The sequence below is a fragment of the Podarcis tiliguerta genome (assembly GCF_965153285.1).
Source record: "Podarcis tiliguerta genome assembly, chromosome: 17".
Taxonomy (NCBI): domain Eukaryota; kingdom Metazoa; phylum Chordata; class Lepidosauria; order Squamata; family Lacertidae; genus Podarcis; species Podarcis tiliguerta.
The window spans coordinates 8,346,560-8,360,811 of NC_139550.1; the positions used below are offsets into that span (position 1 = coordinate 8,346,560).

The following is a 14,252-nucleotide window of genomic DNA, read 5'->3' on the forward strand; positions in this document are numbered from 1 at the left end:
CAAATAAATTTGGGATCAAAAAGAGCTGACTTGATTGGATTTTCAGCAGAAAACTGATGTGGGATCCCAGCTCACATGGGGACCCCATGTAGACCAGACCCTCAGGGTCGTATTTTCTTCAAGATTAAAAGAGGCCCATTTAAATACACTCTTTATGAAGCATATTTATCCTGGCATGTAGTTTGGCCCTTAAGCTTTAAATAGAATTGTTGCAAACAGTACTTTTTGATTTTCCTGTTCATTTGGTCAAGCTGTTTAAAAAACCTTTCCTATATGCCAGCCAGGATAATACTTTGTGCATCTGATGAACAGCTCCGGTGCGCTCCCAATTGCTAGTGTTTGAAGCCACAATGTATCCTGTAGCTTTTGATAAATATTGCTGATACTGATCCACTGGGAAGATAAATCTATATAGTCACCTTCAACGAGTAGAAGTCATGACCACTCTTGAAACATAGGAACGGGTAGCTTATAGATTGTGTGTAGGCATATTTGAAAAGCATTTATATATTTAAAAGATTGTAAATAAATGTATACGTGTTAGAATAATATTTTCATTTATATTTGAATTAGTCAAATATGTATATAATTATAGGGGGGTGTTGTGATTTTTTTTAAAAATGCACGTTTTACTTCATTATTTTTTTCCCTTGATCTTGTTTAACTGAAATATTTTCATTTTTTAAAAAAAGGTAACGGGTAACTTATAGATTGTGTGTAGGCATATTTGAAAAGCATTTATATATTTAAAAGGTTATAAATAAATGTATACGCCTTAGAATAATATTTTCATTTATATTTGTATTAGACAAGTATGTATACAATTATAATGGAGGGGTGTTGTGGTTTTTTTAAAACTGCACGTTTTACTTCATTATTTTTTTTTTTCCTTGAACTTGTTTAACTGAAATATTTTATTCATTTTTATTAAAAAAAAGGCGGGAGAGAAACACCACAGTCCAGCAGCGATCCCTCCGCCGCCGCCCTCTCCCCTCACGGCCCTTTTGCCAACCGGCCCCCTCAGCGCTCGGGGCAGGTCACGTGGGCAGGGCAGTCAGTTGCTCGAGCACGCCGAGGGGCGCGAGGCTGAGGGGGCGTGGCGTGGAGGAAGGCGGGGCCTCCCCCCCTCTCTCGCGGGTGCTATAGGCGGAGCCGCGAAAGCCCTTGAGGGGGAGGAGCTCCGTGGTCCCTCCGGTCCGTCCGCCGCCGCCGCCGGGATGCGACGGTCGGGCTTCCCGTCGCCGCTGCTGCTGCTGTGGTTCGTGGCAGGTACCCCCGCCGCGAGCGTCCCCTCGCCCTCTGCCCCCTTCCATCCTTCGCCCCACATACACACACTCCTGAGGTAGCGGGGGCGGGGCGGGAGGGGAGGAGGAGTGAGGCCGCGTTGCCACGGTAACCAGGGGAGGGTTGGGTTGCCACCTTCTTCAAGCAGCCCCTGCTCCTCTGCTCCTTCTGGGAAAGGTCGGGCTGCGGCGCACGTGAGCAAATGACAACGCTCGCCTCGGCTCGTGTCCCTTCCTGAGAATGGGGGAGGGGATCCAGAATTGGGGGGAGTGTGTGGATCAGTTTTCTTGATCAGTTGGCAACAGGGCAGGGCCAGATTTAGGTTTGATGAGGCCCTAAGCTGCTGGAGATAATGGGGCCCTTGGTACAGTGGTACCTCGGGTTACATACCCTTCAGGTTACAGACTCCGCTAACCCAGAAATAGTGCTTGAGGTTAAGAACTTTGCTTCAGGATGAGAACAGAAATCGTGCTCTGGCAGCAGGAGGCCCCATTAGCTAAAGTGGTGCTTCAGGTTAAGAACAGTTTCATATTAAGAACGGACCTCCGGAAGGAATTAAGTACTTAACCCGAGGTACCACTGTATGTCCAGCTGTCCTCTGTCAGCAACAAATTGTCGCTGTTTCTTGTGTTGAATATATGCTATATGGCCATTTATGGACCTCATATGTATCTAAAATGGGATGCGGGTGGCGCTGTGGGTTAAACCACAGAGCCTAGGACTTGCCGATCAGAAGGTCGGCGGTTCAAATCCCCGCGACAGGTTGCTCGGTCCCAGCTCCTGCCCACCTAGCAGTTCGAAAGCACGTCAAAGTGCAAGTAGATAAATAGGTACTGCTCCAGCGGGAAGGTAAAGGGCGTTTCCGTGCGCTGCTCTGGTTCGCCAGAAGCAGCTTAGTCCTGCTGGCCACATGACCCGGAAGCTGCTCCCTCGGCCAATAAAGCGAGATGAGCACCACAACCCCAGAGTCGGCCACGACTGGACCTAATGGTCAGGGATCCCTTTACCTTTATGTATCTAAAGCCACTTGCACATATGTAATTGTTACAACCAGTCCATGCAGAATGTAGGCAGCCTGTGGCAAACCAGTGATATTTTAGGGAGCAAGCTAGCAGGCTTTCTAGCCTTACTTACATCATAGGAGACTACACAACACAAAACACTGTAGGTGTTTGTAGGTTTTATTTTATTTGTTTTTTTATCTTATATTTTGGAAATGTACATCCAGGTTTTTTTTCCTTTGAATTTTTTTGGGGCCCCAAGAGAGTGGGGCCCTAAGCTATAGCTTGTTCAACTTATATGTAAATCCGGCTCTGGCTGCAGCGCATGTGAACAAATGGCAACGCTCGCTTCGGCTCATGTTCCTTCTTGCAAATGGGGGGGAATTGGTGGATCCAGAATTGGGGGGGGGGGTTGGATTAGTTTTCTGGATCAGTTGGCAACAGGGTTTAGGGAAGGGGAGAAGGAGGAGAGAGGTGTGTTCGTGGCAGGTCTATTAATGGCGTGCTGCTCTCATAACCCGCGGCTGCTCTTTTCCCTCAGTACTCCTGTTGATGCCTCCTTCTGGGGAAAGCCTCTCCGAGGTAAGTTTAGGGATAGTGGGGGAAGTGGGGAGTAACAAGAAGAACTCCCATTGATGTCCCACCATCCCCATCTTCTTGTGTCGTCTTCCCCAACCTGCTGCTCTCCAGATGATTTTTGGACAACTCCCATCGACTGATGGATGTTATCGTCCTGAACATCTGGAGGGCAGCAGACTGAGGAAGGTTGTTCTAGTCTCTCTCTCTCTCTCTCTCTCTCTCTCACACACACACACACACACACGGTGCAGTGGATTTTGTTCAGTCTGCATTCTTAAGTGGAACTAATTCACATCCCTCGGCTAAAACATGGATAGGAATGTAAATTATCCTCTGCATTTCACGCTTGCTAATTTTTCAGTACAGTGCCTGCTCAAAAAACATCCCCAAGTGGGTTTCTCAAAAGGTGTTTTAGGATAAAATATATTTAGAAGTTGAACTATGGACATTGAGAGAAAAATAATGTTTAAGTCCATTTTGGGATAAAATAGGTACTTAAATACAGATAACTTTAAACTTGTGCAGGAGTTACATTCTGGGGATGGCACATATACATCAAACCATCACCTTGGAAGTGCCTCTTTGTGAGCAATCTTTCCTTCTGGACCCAGCATGCTGAACAGGTTGTACACGCCCCCCTCAAGGCTCTGGAAGGCTTGTGAGATCTTGCAGGGCCATACAAGATTTTGCTAGAGCTTCCCAGAGCCCAGTCAGCAAGTTTTCTGCACCAGGAAAACCCTGTGCAAAAAACGCTTTTAAGCTCTCCACCTTCTGCACATTTAATTTGTGTGATTTGAACCGCATAAAGTTGAAACTGTGCAAGCTAAATGCGTGTAAATTGCAAGTTACCTGTATAGCAATATATATGAATTTTTGTATAGCTTTTAAAATCACATTACTGCAGAAACAGAAGGGAACAGACATATGAATTAACACATACAAAACTGATGCAGATTAGAACAAAGTGATTCAACCACACCGAAGCTCAGCATGCAGTTATGGGTACCACCTAGCTTGTCAGATAGCCCCCTACCCCCCCCCCCCCCGGCTGCATGCATGGTGTGGAGTTAAGTTTGCAGTAATTGCATTCCTACAAAGTTGTCAAATGTGAATTGAATGGAACTCATGCAATATGTGGATGGAGTTGTGAACTCAACTTTCACGATACCTATCACTCCTCACAGCCACACGTTTTTATCATGCTACTTTATCTGTGTAAACTGATCCTGTGTGTAGGCTTGCTTCATGAAAACCGGTATTTTTGAGACTTGAAGAAATGTTACTCTGAATAAATATTTCAAAAATATAATTTGAGTAAACATCAGTACTGTAAATCTGTTCATTCTCAGCCCAGATGCGACTTATATTCTCTACCTGGATGCCCAAGGAACTTTAATCCTGTTTGTGGGACTGATGGAGAAACTTACGCAAATGAGTGTATGCTTTGTGCTGCAAACAGGTAACTAGAAACTAACTGATTCTGGCTGCAGAAGTCTTAGGTTTACAAATAGTCAACCCGGTCTTTTAGCTAATTCATACTTTTGAAGCTATTGGTAAGAAGTCTTCAAAACTTTCATACTTGATTAAATGGACCATCTATTTGCTTCAGTATCTTGTCTCCAGAGTTAACCATTCTCTGAGAAGTAGATGGGAAGCTTCAGAAAATCATGGCACTGAAAGAGACAAAAGATCACTTGGTACATTCCCCTGTGTACATTCCCAGTTCAAAATACACAATTCAAATTATAGTGTAGCAGAAATGGTGTACATGCACTACAGAAGAGATTTGGAGGTCCATGGGAATCTTAACCATCAAGTCAATCCCCACACTGCAGGTGGAAGGAAAGCTTGAAAAACAAACAATTTGGTGGCCCTGTGCCAACTAACAGGCAGGGGAGGGGTTTCTGCATACTTGGAAGAATGAATGAGAAGAGCTGCATACATATAACGCCGTCGTATAGGAATGGAACATGAGAAAAAATTAAATCCTACAGCAGTGAAAAGAGGGATGGGTGATTGGACCTGGAGGATCTCCACTGATTTACAACACTGCAGTGCTTAGGTTCATGAAGGACTGTGCATCTTTCAGAACATCAGTTGTAATTTATCAGATGGTGAGCGAGGTTAAACTCCTTTCCAACACTGTACCGCTTCACCTGAACACCTTGCTGCACAACTCCATGATATACATGGGTAAAATCTCCTAAATACAAAGCACTTTGTATGCTGATAAAAAATTGGAGAAATTGCATGCTCAAAATTGTCCCTTTCCAGCCCAAAATAAACTGATAAAAAATTGGAGAAATTGCATGCTCAAAATTGTCCCTTTCCAGCCCAAATGTCTTTCATGCACTCTAGTGCAGATGAAATGTAGCAGGAGAAATACACTAAGTGCTGTTCTCTGCCCCCCTGTACACAAACACATGACAAGTAAATTATAGTTCTATAGGTAGCTTAGTGCAGATGACTAATGCTTTGCCATTCCCTTTATTTGCATTCTCTTACAGAGAACATGAAAAAAGTGTACAAATTGCCTATAAGACATCGTGCTCATGAGATAAGCTTCAAGAAAGAGACCTCTGTAGCCTGCTTAGTAACTGAAATGGTATTTTAAAAGTGCCTTCCAACTGCTGCAACAGAAACAAACTCGTTTGCTCTACCCAACTTTTGAATTTGTTTAATACAGGTGTTCTGTTGAACAAACAGGTGTGTTGCTTCGTGTGTGTGTGTGTTGCGATGCAGCCATAAATTACAATCTTTGGAGATTCCGCATCTTCTCTTTATTGCGTTCCATGTCCCGGTGATTTTAGCTTCTACATATAAACATGCGGTGAGTTGCAAGCTGAGCACCCAGGAATCACATGGCTACTTCAAGCTGTTGTAGAACATGCAGGTGGGTGGCCGCAGTGGGAAGAGCCCACTTGGGACTGCCAACATCATTCACTGGTTAAGGGGTGGTTCTTTCTTGAACTCACAGGGCTTCAGAGAGAGGAAAAGAAAGTGTGCTGTTAGCATGGCTTCGTCAGCTGCCAAAGGAAGCGAGGAAGGCCAAGATGGAATCTTGGGAGGGACTAGCTCTGTCTTGAAAGACTGTCCGAAGGGCAAGTAGTGGTAGTTCTGTAACCCTCTGGTCTGAAACATTTGTTCCACCCCACTCCCAAGCATACTCAAACTCTGTAAACACATACTGAAATTCACATAAATCCATTTACTTGACTTACATTGTGCCACCTTAAGTGCAATTCAACATGGGAAGTCCGTGAATGGTCTCCTGACTTTATTTTTATTTTTTAACCTCCTAAGGGGTGGGGAGGAGCCATGTCAAATCTGGCTCTTACTGGGGTTAATTGTTCCTCTCTTCCTATTTTGGGCCACCATAAAAGGTTAAGTTGTATCTTTTCTAAAAACACAACTTTATGTGAAAGTCGCACTGGACTTTGCATTTTCATATTTGAAGCTGTTCCCAATTTGTTAGTCTCTGGGTGTTTTCACTTGCTTCAGTTCAAATGAAAACATGAAACGTACATTCAAATTCCAAATGGCTTTCTTCCCGTTCTTGTTCTGCTGCAATAATTACACATTTGAATAAAACAGGGGATGCACAAAACAGTAATAATTTATTAGCAAACTTGCAAACAAACTTTTGTTCATGATTATGGAGTAAGCCAATAGTTTGTTATTATTGGTCTTGTGGCTGTGTCTCCAGCTTATAACTCGTCCTATAAGGCTGCAATTCTATCACATGCAATGGGGTTTACAGCCCATTTTGGGGCATGTCTATTCAGCAGAAAGCATATTGTACAGTAGAATAGAATAAATGAGGGAGAGAGAGAGAGCTGCTGATAATACTGTCGAGTTGTAACTCATGTATATTGCATTTTGCAAGTTGTCTCGTTTCTATAGCCCAACTAGCTTACAACCCTAATTTATTGAGAGTGCTTTACATATACAGAAAGCACTTACTGCATTCTAGGCTGGTGCGGTCCATCTTCACTAGACTATCTAATTTTCAGCGAAGCCAGTTTTTAGAGACAATAAATTTTGGTGGCGATAAAAACATGCTCTGAAACACCCAGCGTAACATGGGTCAAAGTGAAATGAGCCCCTTGTCCTGTTCAGTATTACTTATGGAGCTTAATCACAAGGGGGCGCTCGCCCCTTCTAAAAGTCAAGAAGAGGGTAGCTAATGCAGAAGCAACTTAACACCCAGATACAAGCAGCCTGGCTCTTTCAAAGCCCCCTGCCCAGGCACAGCCATGTCATTCTCTTGATAGAACTATTACTGAAAGATTCCACAGCACAGTATACATGCAGGGCACTAGTGTGGCCATGAAAGAAAGATGGACCTGACGCTGAACAGGGAAAATGGGAAGCAATTTGCATAGGGTTGCTAACCCTTGTTTTTTAAAAGATATATGCATAGTTTCGAGGGTTTATCCACATTTACCTTTCCTCCGTTCTTTCCAGGTACACTGCTGTTTAAAGCTCCATGTCCAATCACCTTTTTTGTGTGTTTTTTTGCTCCGGAGCTTTCACTGCGAAAATCTGCTCTTTAACACTCAGTTGAAACAAACGTCAATCTGCAGAAAACCCATATTGACATGTGCTTCGATTCAGCATTAAAGAGTGGGTTTTTTAGGGAAAGCTCAGGGCAACAACTAGGGCTGGGCGATATATCAATGTATCATCCAAAATGGGTTTGATGTCCATATCGTGATAGCAGTTTCTTAATTTTTGACCTGGCAATTTATCACGAATCATGGTGTGTGTGTGCTGTGCAAAAATCACAATGCAAGGAAAACTGTGAAACCAGCCAGTATTTCTGTCGGTTCTTGCAGCCCCTGTTAACTGCTGGCTCAGCTGTTCCTTACCTCCTTATTTCAGACATCATGATATATCAGTATATCACAGTGTTTAGCTGGTGATACATCTTGATGTTGAAAACCAGATATTGCCCAGCCCCAGAAGCAGCAACAACAAAGCTCAGACATAAATTGTGGACCTCTGCCTGGAAAGAGCGGGGCAAAAGGCAAGAAGTAAATTTGGGTAACCTCCAAGAGGCAGATATCATAGCCAAAGCAATCTATTCACCTAAGGTGTAGAGCTATTGCATGTGGTTGTAAGTCCTTTGCCACCAAACAATCCCAATTGCAGGATATCAGGCCACCATAGATGAACCAAACACTAAACAGGTTTCTATAGTGCTAAAAGGCTCATAGGGAAAAAATGGAATCGATAGTCCCATAAGACATAATGCAGAAATGAACGTCACAGAATTATGGTGTTGTAATGTGAGGCTTCTCTATGTCATTAAAGAAAAAAAATCTGGAAAAGCATTTCAGATATAATTAAAATTCTGTGCCTTTTTATAGAGTCATAAAATGGCGCCTGCCACAAACGTTGGAATGATAGTGTGCTGGGTTCATCTCCTCTCATGTCACAGCTCATATCAAAACCACAGCAAGTGTTATAATGAATGTGTGCTGAGGTTGATACAGCCCACCCACAGCAGTTGTATCACGTCCACTAGTATTGGTGGAGCATAATGGAATATATGCTTAGGGAAAGATCTGTAAGCCTAATAGTGTGGGAAGTCAATTGCGATTCTGCTTGTTGCTTACAGCCGAAGAGCAATGATTGGGTAGCACCCTTCTGGAATCACCCTGTCTTATCAGGAAAACTGGCTGTGTCCTGTTTACAGTTTGACAGGGACCAGGTACTACTTGTCTTCCATCTTACTATGTGGGAAGAGGCCCACACAATCAGTCTTCCAGAACTGTAGCATTGTCCTCGTTTTTGCTCAAAAAGGAAGTTCTTCTGATGCCACCAGCTGTATTTGCAACAGGTCATTATCAAAATGTGTTACACACTGGGCTGTTCAAAGCAAAATATCTACAGCAATGTTATATTACGGCCTCCACAGACCATATTTATTGCATTGTGACGGTGCCTGCCGGCCTCTCAAAACAGGTCTGACAGAAACCATCAATACCAGAACTTGATGGATGTTCACAAAACCCACAGCAAAACCTTGATTGTGTACACCCATGGAAAGGCGCCAGGAAGCCCTGCCCCAGACCCTAGAGCATGCAGCGCCACAAAGCTGACAACAGCGGGATATGCTAAGCCGCCCTCCTTCACCGCAATTTGGAAGCTGTTTCTTGAGCTGCGCGAGGAAAGTTGCTTTTCGACATTCCACGAGGAAGTGAACTCGCCTCCAGGAGACAAAGGAAATGCGCAGGGCAGATAAGATCTTGGTGAGCCTTCCTACACTTGGCTCCGTGGCTCCAAAACCCTTTGCTCCGTCATTGATTTAGGATGCAAAGTGTACACACTTACCTTGGAAGCAAGTGCCACCAAACTTGGCGAACCTTATTTCCGAGGGCAGGATTGCACTAAAGAGCTTACCTTTGTTTTGGGACGCAACTGCCAAAAATCTCACCTATTGACAGCCGTGTCCTGTCTTCTTCCAGCATTTCTGTCTAGCTAGCAAAATGCTCCTCATTGTGGTATGTGGGGAGGGCCTGCATTGCAAGGACACTTGGGTGCCTAGGGCATTCGAGGGTGTAGAACATCTCTTTGCATTTTGCATAACAGGATCTTCTTCCCATGGAGATCTGTGTCATCCTGAGAATCACTGATAACATAAAGGTAAAGGGACCTCCGACCATTAGGTCCAGTTGTGGCTGACTGGGGTTGTGGCTGAGGGAGCCGGTGTACAGCTTCCGGGTCATGTGGCCAGCATGACTAAGCCGCTTCTGGCGAACCAGAGCAGCGCACGGAAACGTCGTTTACCTTCCCGCCAGAGCGGTACCTATTTATCTACTTGCACTTTGACGTGCTTTCAAACTGCTAGGTTGGCAGGAGCAGGGACCGAGCAACGGGAGCTCACCCCGTTGCAGGGATTCGAACCACTGACCTTCTGATCGGCAAGTCCTAGGCTCTGTGGTTTAACCCACAGCGCCACCCACGCCCCTATTGATAACATGTGAGAGTGTAAAAAGCACTCAACAACACCATTAGGTTAGGGGCATAAATCTGTCCCATGCACCAAATGACCCCATTTTTGAATGGCAGCTTTTGCAGCTTTTGCATCCTCTCACTGTCTCAGACTTAAGTTCCTTTACTGATCTATAAACTCAGTGGACTGCACTGGGTAGAATGGAATGGTAGCTGGCTCCATTCTGCCTAAGGGGAAAGTTCTGAAAACCCAGATGTTGCTTTTTAATTCCTCTGTAGATTACCTCCCCTCCTGTATGTGCTTCTGAATCTTTCCTTGCATGCTGAATAGTTCTGCTATGGCACTGTGGATAAGATTAATTCCCTTCTTAATCTGGCCATCAATATTTCCAAGCTAAACCAGGATGTGCTAGCCCACCAGTACTTTCCCAGTGCGCCATGCCGATTACAAACCTTCCTCTTGAACTAACTGCAAACTTTGCTTTCTGCTTGCCTCTCACAGCGGCAGACACAGATCGTTTTAAGAGCACCAGGGGGCAGAGTGGGAGCTGCAGTTATGGGTGCCAGCTTTTCATGCACTGTGCAGGCAGTAAAAGGTTTGCAAGGGCAGTAAAGAGTGGACAGAAATCAACTTGTCAGCTATGCATCCACAGCAACTTCCCACAGTATCTCAGAGGCACAGTTCACACATTGCATTAATTTTTTCTAACCCGCCCTCAGACCTTAGGGTGAAGTGTAGGCAATAAAATACAATATAAATATAATAAATATCATAGCAGCTGCAACAACAATAAGTAATACATATTCAGTATGCTTATATATATATATAAGCATACAGCTGCTATGTGAATTAGGACAAATGCATACTTGAAAACGTGTCATGCAGGTATATGAATCAGATATCTCTGATTAGCTACAGTTCCTTGTTGGGTGTGCTCTTGTGAGCACCCTGAAATATGCTCCACTGAGAAATACAACATGTCCCTCCCAGAGAACTGGTATTTTTTTAAAAAACAAACCAGGCTCTGAAAATAAAGCGTGCTTCTGGTTATGTCATTACTAAAGCGGAGCTGTTTTTTGGGGGCTGACTGGGTTTGGCAACTGAATGCATTTTTGTCAGACTGCTTTGGCTTGTGGGCACATGCCCTTCTAGGAAAAGATGCGCAGAATCTCGCTCAGGAATTCCCTTCAGCACCATAACCTCCCACCTCTACCCATAGGCAGTGGCGTAGCGTGGGGGGTGCAGGGGGGGCCGGCCACACCGGGCGCAACATCTGGGGGGGCGCTCGCACTCACAGCTCTCTGCCCCTACCTGGCTCACGGGTTAGGGGGCGCAAATTACTTGCCTTGCCCCGGGTGCTGACAACCCACGCTACGCCACTGCCCATAGGGCAAGCTCTCACCCCTGCGTCTCCTTCTGCAGGATAGATCAGTGGGTAGAGCAAGATACAGTGGTACCCTGGGTTAAGTACTTAATTCGTTCCGGAGGTCCATTCTTAACCTGAAACTGTTCTTAACCTGAAGCACCACTTTAGCTAATGGGGCCTCCTGCTGCTGCTGCGCCTCCGGAGCATGATTTCTGTTCTCATCCTGAAGCAAAGTTCTTAATCTGAAGCACTATTTCTGGGTTAGCAGAGTCTGTAACCTGAAGCGTATGTAAGCTGAAGCGTATGTAACCCGAGGTACCACTGTACTCTCAATCTCTAGGTTGTGGGTTTGAGCTCCATGTTGGGCAAACGATTCCTGCATTGCAGATTGTTGGACTAGTCAGTGTGCCACAACCTTGGGCCTCCAGCTGTTTTTGGACTACAACTCCCATCATCCCTCGCTAGCAAGACCAGTGTTCAAGGATGATGGGAGTTGTAGTCCAAAAACAGCTGGAGGCCCAGGGTTGGGGTTGCCTGGACTAGATGACCGTCGTGGTCCCTTCCAACTCTACAATTCAAAGGTTCTAAGAAGTGCCACTGAGGTGAGTTAATAGTTAAAAATCTCTGTGAATCTGCCAGGATTATGGCTGCTGAAATCTCAAGTCTTCACTGCTTAGGTGGACAGCTCCTGCCCAGAAGCTATTGCACAAAAACACTGCTGGATGCTACTCTCTGATATAGCTGGATAGGTTTTGCTGTGTTAGGCTACAGGCACAAAGCCAATGAGAAGCTGCTGCAACAGTCCAAGGGCCTGCGAGCAGAGTTCCCTTTGTGCAAAGGGCTTCCCCCCTCTCTCTCCTGTCTCCACTTACCGCACAATCTGCTCTGCAAGTGGAGCAGCAGCCGGACTTTGGCCATCCCTGCCCTAAATATTCCTTCCTTTCTCTGCAACAGTATGTGCACTCAGTAAAAAACCAACAATGGTGCTCATATACTTTTCAGTGCTTAACCATTCATTTTTGTACGAATTTATGAGTCACTTTGTATGAATTGTACGACAAATTGTACGAATTTATGAGAAGGCTGATCACCGAAGAATTGATGCTTTTGAATTATGGTGCTGGAGGAGACTCTTGAGAGTCCCATGGACTGCAAGAAGATCCAACCTCTCCATTCGAAGGAAATCAGCCCTGAGTGCTCACTGGAAGGACAGATTGTGAAGCTGAGGCTCCAATACTTTGGCCACCTCATGAGAAGAGAAGACTCCCTGGAAAAGACCCTGATGTTGGGAAAGATGGAGGGCACAAGGAGAAGGGGACGACAGAGGACGAGATGGTTGGACAGTGTTCTGGAAGCTACCAGCATGAGTTTGACCAAACTGCGGGAGGCAGTGGAAGACAGGAGTGCCTGGCGTGCTCTGGTCCATGGGGTCATGAAGAGTCGGACACGACTAAATGACTAAACAACAACAAATGAGTCACTTTTACAAGGAATTCGGTGCACGGTAATCCAAAATAAAATCAGTTACCCAAGTAAAAGGGAAAGGGAAAAAACCCTCACACCAGAATAGAAAAAAATAAAATAAAAATCAGAAGCCACAACCCATCCCTGAATGGATATCCTTTTCCACACACACTTAGGTTCATACTGCAGCAGGAATGCTAGGAATGGGAGTATTCTCTGCCCTCTGCACAGATGTTATGTGTAGACTTGAGTACACACCAGACACTTGAAGCACATCACAAAATCCTGGGAATTGTAGTTTGTTAAGGGAGCTGGGAATATTGCTCTGCCATGAGGGATTCTTTGGGTGAAGTCACGTGTGCTGTGTGGTGTGTGGCTCTGCCACTATTTTAATATCAGTGATGTGATCTTCAAAGTCCACTTGACAAGCTGGTCCTCGTTGCCCCAGGGCAGCTCGGGTGGGGCAGCTCTGAAGCCAACTTCTGAAGCCTGATGGAAATACTTCACTGTTCTAAAATTGCTGAGCAGGCTGGCAAAGAAGTCAGCTCCATGTTTTATGTAGCGATGGGGCAGAAGGGCTGAGTCGTTGCTCATCAAGGCATTACTCAGATTGTTGTGAAAAGGCCTCTCGTCCGTTTTCCATGCTTACTGCAAGACCCAATTCCTCTGTTATGAGAATGACGTGGGAAGGAACCAGGCTAACCTTCCTGGCCTCTGATATTAGTGTCCTAGCTTGCAATTCCACCCTTCCTTTTGTGGTTTGTATCTTCTTTCATGACTGCGAGTGGCTTGCGTTAGAGAGCAGCAGCTATACTGACCCTACATCTAAGATGCAGGTGACGAAGTAGATGGGAATGTCGCCACACGCCCATATCTTGTTCATCTCGGATAAGATGCTAACAGACCTGCTTCTTGTTTTGGAGATGAACAGATTCTGGAAGGCCCAACTAGACAAGACGCGATAGCCGTGTATATTTTCATTTTAAACTGAGTGTGCAGGTGAGGGGTGCAAGGTCTCCACTCATGTTACCTGGCTGCCTTCCATTACCTCAAAAATTTTTCTGCTACCCACCCCAATTGGCTTGTTCTCAGGTGATGACATCAACAACAAGGAGTGTCAGGTCGGCGCAAGCCTTGCATTGGTAGCAGAGCGTGTTTGGTTTGTGGTTTTGCGAAGGATTGTTTGCTCTGCTCTGTTTGGTGTGCTGCTAAGAGAGAGGATTAGAGAGATGTCAGAGTTCTGGCGCTCTGAACGGAAGGCCGAGGTCAGTGCGGGTGCATTGTCCTTTTGGAGGGATTGGCTCTCAGCTCTGACCTGCTTCCTGGGGGAGGCTGTGCATTTCAGCACAAAGTATGCCGGTCTTGGTTTGCTCGTGTTATTGTTTGCCAGAAGTGTACAGTGGACACTCAGGTTGCGAACGTGATCTGTGCAGGAAGCACATTCACAACCCGCAGCGTTCACAAAACCTGCAGCACCGCGTGTGCGCACGCGAGGGTTGAGATTCGGCACTTCTGCTCATGCGCAAAGCACGATTTAGCACTTCTGCACATGCATGACTGCCAAAACCTGGAAGTAACCCATTCCAGTACAGTGGTA

General features: G+C 45.3%; 1 protein-coding gene across 1 annotated transcript; it reads left to right on the forward strand.

Moving 5' to 3' along the window:
- Positions 1 to 1,087: 1,087 nt before the first annotated feature.
- On the forward strand, positions 1,088 to 5,627 carry SPINK2 (serine peptidase inhibitor Kazal type 2). The gene is made up of 4 exons (XM_083420911.1): positions 1,088 to 1,269; positions 2,827 to 2,867; positions 4,214 to 4,323; positions 5,372 to 5,627. Exons 1-4 carry the CDS (start codon positions 1,218 to 1,220, stop codon positions 5,418 to 5,420), a joined length of 252 nt encoding a protein of 83 aa, XP_083277037.1. The 5' UTR covers positions 1,088 to 1,217; the 3' UTR covers positions 5,421 to 5,627.
- The last annotated feature ends 8,625 nt before the right edge of the window (positions 5,628 to 14,252 follow it).